General features: G+C 38.6%; 1 protein-coding gene across 1 annotated transcript in view; it reads left to right on the top strand.

Moving 5' to 3' along the window:
* The window catches only part of LOC108580263 (probable G-protein coupled receptor 158), a 199,729-nt gene that overhangs the window by 168,209 nt on the left and 23,285 nt on the right, over positions 1-8,235 (top strand). The window contains 1 exon segment of the mRNA XM_017943973.1: positions 7,401-7,539. Coding sequence (XP_017799462.1) covers positions 7,401-7,539 — 139 coding nt within the window.

Raw genomic sequence — 8,235 nt, 5'->3', positions numbered from 1 at the left:
CAGAATCAATTATTTATCTTCCCAAAAAGTAAAGAAAATCCATGCAAACGTATAACCAAATTATACATCAACATACAAGTAACCAAAGGAACCCAAAAGATGGACAAATAAAGCTACAAAATTATTCCAAAGAAGTAAAATTCACATCCAGCTTTTCATCTCCGCACAAATTCACAGTCAATTGCACGTAGATAAATAAAAAAGGAAAAACTTTTCAATACTTAAACGTTATAAAAAGCGTTCCAGTAATTGAGCATAATTAAGCAACGCTAGGAAAAATTCTCAATAAATATGAAAAACCTCCATAAACTTCACCAACAGAAAATAGTAACAAAAAAAAAAGTAACCAGAATAAACCTAATCGAGAATAAAATAAAAGGAAGCCGTCATATCCGAAATAAAATAAGGCAAAAACCAGCACCCTAATCGAAGGGACCCTGACAGCCACTCGCGCGTGCCTCGAAAAACGCCTGAACCGCGAATTTCCTCCGTTCCACCCTTCGAGGTCCTGCCGTTAATGGCGCGCATAAATCTATTTGCTAATAAGATTGCCGTGCAGCGAATTTATCGTCTCATAATGCTCACAGAGACTGGTAATCCAATTCACCCGCTGCCAGCCGTCGTCTTCTAAAACGGAACGCGAACTAATTCGATATTTTCCCAGGCAACGCTTCGCCTGCCTTTTTCCATCCTCCTCACCTCCCCTCTCCCCCTCCCACGTTGCAGTCAAAAACCGGGAAACGCGAGTGCCGCTCGTTTTTCCACGATTTCAGCTAAGCGACACCGCAAAAACTGCGTTGAATCGCGGCTTACTTCCGCTGTAACTTTCATCCCCCACCGCTATTCTGCCCCTGTGACCATGCAGCCACGCCTTGTTAAGTCGATCCGGGTGGATAGTCCAACAGGGGCACGCGTTTTAGTGGAATTAACGAGAATCGAATGTGTCTTGAATTTTCAAAATTGGTCCTTGGAAAATTGGAAATTGGTCGTTTTTTTTATTAGGGAGACTGAGGTGGGAAGTTCTTTGGAAATCTTCCATTTATTAAATATTACACTGAATCGAGAGTGGAAATAATCAGTAATGAACTTAAAGTTAAAAATTGTCGAAAATTCTCAAATCTAAGTTCATTGTCGTTTATTTCTACCCCCGATTAAGTGTAACATTTCCATTTACGCTGAGGGGAGGAGAAAGAGAACGGCTGCTTCTCTGAAATTTCTCAATTTTCAAACTTTCGATCTTTCAAATGTTGAAAGTCTCGATATTTCAGTACGAAGTTACCAAATTTAAGTTCGTCGTCGTTTACTTCCACCCTCGATCTTCCCACCCCAATGTTACAATTTAAATTAATTTCGAGGGAGAAAGGAGAGAGTGATGTTCAATTTCTAAATTTTCGGTCTTTCAAATGTCGAACATTTCTTGAATAGTGAACTATCAATATTTCAATACTGCGACACTAACTTCCGAAATTTACGTTCATCAGAGCTTACCTCCACCCTCGATCCCCCACCTCCAATGTTACATTTAAATTCAAATGCCCGATATCTGCAACCTGTTATAGCACTCCCAAACTTCGTAAGGCCATTGCATCGAGCCGATATCACCCTCGAATTCAAAGGTCACCTCAATGTGCACGGAATCGCGGGATCTCAATTTCGAAATGCAGATCAGGAGAGAGCGCTGCTTCTCGAAAGAGGATCCACCGATCGGATAACACTCTCGTGGGGCGAGTTTGGTCGCTTGAAAAGGCGCGATAGATCCGAGAGATTCGCGATAATGTCTGCTTATATAAAATGACGGCCGTTAAAGACCAAAACTTCTCCCTTTCATCGAGTTTAACCCTACGAAATCTCGAATACCTTCTGTTTCACCTTGATCTTATTATTTAAGTAGCTTAAACTGCCTCGCGTTGGCCAAACTTTTCATATCTAGAACATCAGCATTTGTTGAAATGTGAATTCATACGATGTGTCATTTTATTCTGCTATACTAACAAGAGAACTTCGGTAATCCGAAATTTCAGATTTTTTTGAAACTTTGCAGGTTTGTAGGGGATCTCGAGAGAAGTAATCAATTTTTCTTTTGGCCCAATTTCGGTTCTTCGGGGTAAAAACAGCCCTTGAATGAAGATAAGTGATACCCTGTTTCCCTGTATATCTTTAAAACTATAGTAGATCATCAGAAAAAATCAGAACCGCCCGCCCTGCGGTGGGCCCTAAAACTATTCGCGACGCGAATTGTTCCGTCCGATACGGAACACCGTAATTAAAGATTCTCGAAGGTTAGTTTATGACATGGACGTGACAGACAGTTTATTTTCGTGTTTATTTTTCGTTAATAGTTTCAGAGTCTTATTTTTTCTATAACCGGCAATTTGTGCCTTCGCGATAGTAGTAGTTTTTACACAATAGCTTTAGAATTTCGTTTCGTTCGTCTTAATAACCGACCAGGTCATAAACTCGGTATTTCCGAAAGGTCGGCTAAAACATGTGTATAACGGTCCTTGTAGTTAAGAGTCGACCTGGAGGAATTTTCCGCGACCCATCGAACCTTCGAGAAACCCCCTCCCATACTTAGACAGTGCCCTCACCCCCGCTCTGAGAAGGGCAGGAAAAGGGGGTTACTTACATTTTAAGTAGGACTTCGTAGTCGACGACGGAGACACTTTGTAGCTTACCATACATGGATTCACATCAACCATATACACAACTGTACCCTTGGTGCAGTCACACAAAAATACATTTCGTATCACTCAATAAACAAATACAGTCCACTTTCCACACCTTCGACTGGAACTTCAACGAGTGAAGTTCCTCCGCGTCGTTTAATCGTCGCCAACAAACCGTCGACGCTGCGACGCATATACACGAATTATAATCTACTTACACAATTAGAATATTGCTCATTTTCGTTGATACTTGGGCGATCGTCGGTTTGTTAATATTTTGATAAAACGATGTCGTTGAATTTTGCAAATTAACAAAAGAATCAATTAACGTCGTTACAACTCCTTCACTCGTGACTCCCATAACCACGTGTCCCATCTAATTAGAGCGAGCAAAGAAACTTCCCTGTTCGTTAAAATTTCCTGGTCATATCGAAAATTATCGCACGATATTCGAATAATTTTCCTCGCGAATTTTCTGTTGACGTTAAAATTCACGGATTTGACAGGAATCAATCAATAAAATCCCCGTGGCGGGAAATTCCATGAACGTCCCATCAATTAACGCTGATTAAGCGCCATTGGGTGTTGTCACTTAAAAACCGCTGATAAATTATATTGGATTAACATTACCCTTACCTTGGATGTTCTCCATTAGAGAAATAGAAATATGAAAAATAAAGTGGAAAATCAATTTCGAGAGGGATCAAAGGAACTTTCTAACCCCTTTGACTGACGTCGAGAAGTGGAGGTTAATTTTTTCTAAGGTACCACTTTAAAATACCGCTGGAAATAAAGGACACCTTCTCGTAAATAAAATTTAATTGAGAAGAAAAATAGAATATACTCTGGTGTTGATTTTGTCAAAATGAAGACGAAATTAAGGCAAATGTGGATCTTCGAGGTTTGGATCAATTTTCAAATATTAAAAGAACAAACATCAAAAAAGGAACAAAAGAGTAAAATGGAAAATCAACATACACTTCCTGAACTGAAACGACAAATTAACGCTAATCTATGGAAAAATATATCCCTCGACATTTTCATTAACAAAAATGATTGTGCAAAATATCCAAAATTGACGGTCGAACCCCGTCAACTTCAAAACGGAACCCAAATCAGACGATCAACGGTGTATTATTCCAGAATTAAGTTCAACATTTGTTTAATGGTGTACATTTGGTAAATTTCGAAATAGAAACGAGAAATATGGAACACCTAGCCCTCGACGTAGAAAATAAACTACCATGGGAACGTTGCCCATGCCTTTGATCGTACCGCAGCAAACATCAAAGGTGCAAATAGTCGAAACCGAGAATTCGCGATCCTTTTTCTTCTTTCGTGAACACCCAGTGCACGGTGATAAACAAACCGTGGATGAAAGAGCGCCGCTACTATAGAAGAGGAAAGAAAAAAATTCGGGGCCGGGGGGGGTGTGCACCTGGGTGACAATTTCGCTGAGGGTGCTTTCGCGCGGCAGAAGCAATCGTTCCATCAAAACGTTCGTTTCGTCAGGATTCAACTCTCGCCCTTTTCATTTCGCCTCTGCACGCGTTTTCCGTCGCGATAAACCGACACTTTCACGACGGCAGTCACTAATAAACCTCGTCGACGATTGTTAACCTAACTTTAAAACGAGGAAATCGATTGGCGAGAACGTTTAAACGAATTTTTTCGCGAGAACTGTCAGACACTCGGAAAGTTGGAAAAAGCGGGGCAAATTTTTGGGAAATTCGACGTTAGATTATTTTAATAACTTTTTACAATTAAATATTCGTCGTGTGGCGACCGCCACATGGGGGGGCCACGCACTTAGGCCTGGCGACTCTTGGCCCTCGAGGCGAAGAATCGAGAGATGTTTTTCTAAACATCTCCGAGTTTCTTCGTCCTCGACGTCGCCTACACTTCAAAATTAGGTTAAGCGTTATCGGATTCAAATAAATATATTTTTATTAAACAACTTGCCCGAGTAATTACTTTACACCACGTCACTTCCAAAGTCGTGTACTCTGTACATTTTTCTTGTGAAAAAAATAAATCAAAAATGTTAAATGGAATTGTGTTCACATGAGACTTAAAGTTGGGGAAAAAAGTGTAATTTGTTGTTACAAAGAGAAGTAACTAGTTCTTCGCTTGAAAGTGAGTGAAAAATGTGCAATGAAGTTTTTGTATAGGATGCTTTCTCTTTGAAGAAATCAGTTACGAAAATTCTAGGGTGCATCAACCATCTACTACTTAATTATTCATTATTTGTATCCTCTAATGCACTGTTAATGTGCCACTATTTCCAAAGGAAACGTATTCAAAGCTGTCAATTAAATTACACACAGGACCCCAAATTTTTCAACGTCAATTCTCTCGAAAAGGAAGACACGTACGAGAAAATTTCATTTCAGCAAATCACAGCGTGCCAGCCAGTGCTGCACTTCAACGCGACACATTGCATAAAGTAAATGGAGAATATGTGTAATTTATGAAATTCGAGTGAAATTTTAAAAATGTCTCCTTTGAAAATTTGTCATGTTTGTAAAATTCACTCTAATTCAATGTTCTTAATTCTGGCGGCACAAATGGCGCTGCCAGCGTTCCAGGTCGTGGCCGCTTCTCTGTTTTAGTGAGTTTTTCTCGTTGCAAACCCAGACCATTTCCCGTGGATGCATTAACGCGAGAGCTTTCTTGATGAGGAAAAACAACCCTTTGTGAAGTTGTTTCTGGCGCTGTTTCCTGTTGTCTCCGTTTCCATTCATGACCCCCTTTCTGTTTTGTTTTTTGGGTTAACCGTGTGTATAATATAGCGAGTTAATGATGCTCTGGTGACGCTTCATAGAAACTGAAAGCTGCAGCAGGGAATTTTTTTTTGGCACGAAGTTAGCATCCATCGAGGATTGTCAAGGGAGAACTAAGTTTGCGATGGCTTAAGATGGACTTTTGGAACTTAAAATTAGCAAATAAATTAGTATATAATTTTAGTAAAAAATGAAAGTTAATGAAGAATTGTTTCACTGGAGTTAGTAATGTTTTGCTGTATTTTCATTTATTTGAGAAATTTCCAAATTTCTGTTATCTCTAACATTCAAATTTATTTATTTTCCAGGTTTTCAAATGTGCTAATTTTGAAATTTCCGAATTGTCAATCTTTCAAATTTTCAAATCTCCAAATTTTCAACATCCAAATTCTATTTTCGCAGTTTAACAATTTTCCAATACAAATTTCTTAGGTTAGAAAATTGCACCGCAGCGCCACTTTTCTAAAAAAAGTGACGCACGCGTGTAACCTTGTCGCGGATTAAAACGCGAACATTAAACTAGCGATAAATGTTCCCCTTTATGGCGCGGCAAATATGATCGTAAATTAGTTCTCTTGGAGGCGATGACGGTTCGTTCGGATCGTAATTTTTATTTCACGAATAAATGTTTTCTGTTTTGTTCCCTTTTAATGGAATCCAGAAATCAGAGCGGCAAACAAATTGCAGAATTACAAATGGACTCGCAGTTATAAACGATCTCGAACAATCAGAAAGCAAATGGAACAACCATTTCGATCGTATCGTTTTGTTTAACGAAACACCAGTTTATTTAACAATGGGTTCGAGCTGGTAGTGAAATAACGAAAAGTATGCTCCATAAAATTCGACAGAAATTAATGCCAATTGTAACTTCATAATGGACTGCCATTATGACAGTTGTTATTGAATATCGCGTTGCACACCAGTGTAGCATATTTCTTATCGAAATTGTCTGTACTTGCAATAAATATTCCTTTTATCGTGAAATAGTAGAAAGAGTAAAAATCAAATTTTTGAAAAATATAAAATTTCTTAAAAGAAACTTGAAGTTTTCTTGAAGGAAAAATATTAATTTACAAATTTAATTCTTATAGAAGAACTTATCAGTTCACGGTAGAAGCTTCACAAAATTTCTCATTTAAAAAATTCCATTTCTACAAATGAAATTATTTAACAAAACTGACAAACACTACAAAAAATTGAATTTCAAAATTTATAAATTTAAACACGAACCAGAGATCACAGCTGAAGAACATAACCTAAATAGTGATTTAAATATGCTATTACAGCGGGGTATCCTGATAATCACATCAGTCACCGGACCTTTATTACTCATTCCCAAGATTAAGTATCAGACTGGCAGAGAATTTCACGTTGGCAAATTGTCCATGGAAGGTAGCGGTTATTCCTCCGATTCCTTTATCTGACAGACGACATAATATCACGGTTGTGTCACCTACAGTCCTCGGAGAGCAATCTGACAGAGCCACTATAATAGGGCAATTCCTTCCAGAGGACTGTGGTATCCCGAGAAATTTCTTCTTTCTCTGTTTCTTCCTTTTTTTTTTCCCCCACCCCGCTCCAGATCTCCTTGATATTAATACACTGTTACGTTAAGTAATAACTGCTGAAACAATGCGATCCTTTTTTTTTTTTTGCTCAGTTTGTTTTTAAAAAGAGGATAATGGACACGCTTTTCTTAGAGGAGAAACAGAGACCTTAATTACCAACCTGATATTTAACGAAAAAATAAAAGTGCCTTCAGATGATGATGAAGGGGAAAACTTGTTAGGTTATTTCATTTTTGGTAAACCAAAATAATGTCTCTTTCTTTAATAATTTATTTTTTGCCAGTCAATGTAACGTACCAAGTGTAGAGATAGATTGGTACTTTAATGTTTAATGAAAGCATAAAGTGTAAGTGTCTACATAAACTTTTATGGTGTTACAGTTGAGGTTATGTTCCTGATATGGGGCATCAGGCTGTGCATCGTGGTGAGAAAGACACCGTCGGAGTTCAACGAGAGTCGATTCATCTCGATGGCGATTTACAACGAATTTCTGCTCTCTGTCTTCCTCAACGTCTCCATGTAAGTATCGAACTTCGAGAATTTTTCACGTAAAGGGTGTTGGAAAATATTTTCCTTTCCTCCGGTAAAAAAAACAACAACAAAACAAATAGAATGAGATATTCAATTAGAACTTTATAAATTTCAATCTACTGAATTTATACTCTGAAAAATGTTCGTGACATTTCTTCCCCGAACGTAAAGGTAAATAAAAAGGACGTAAATACGCTGAATCTTCTACAGGGTGCTCCAAAAATTTCTATCCCAAATGAAAAATTCAGAATTGACTGAATCACGTTCGAAATGTCAGCGACCTCTACAAAACTTACGAGAAAATTGAACGCATCGCCTAGAAGATGTACGAAAAAGTACGGAAATCCTAACCTAACCTTACAAATGGTACCAAGTGCGTTCTTCGAGGAGCATGTTGAAAAAATAACCGCGAAACTTAACGATTCCCTATCTCGAAGGGAAAATCCCTCGTTTAAAAATCAGAGAGCCCCGCGGTGGTCCGTGATAATTGCTAAGTCTAACAAACGACGGCTGGATTCTTTATTGGCCGGAGGAATCTGCGATTGTGCGGGGCGAAATGGCGCCATTATGAACCACTCTGGTGCCACGAATTATTCGCCCTCGCGTATTCCCTTAGTAACCAGCTCCATGCCTCCCTCCCTTGTAATGGCAACCCTGCAAACGAGAATTTTTTAACAGCGAAAG

Source organism: Habropoda laboriosa, unplaced genomic scaffold (genome assembly GCF_001263275.1).
Source record: "Habropoda laboriosa isolate 0110345459 unplaced genomic scaffold, ASM126327v1 scaffold9, whole genome shotgun sequence".
NCBI classification, from domain to species: domain Eukaryota; kingdom Metazoa; phylum Arthropoda; class Insecta; order Hymenoptera; family Apidae; genus Habropoda; species Habropoda laboriosa.
Note: the sequence above shows the minus strand (reverse complement) of the source record. Positions and strands in the feature narration are given on the sequence as shown.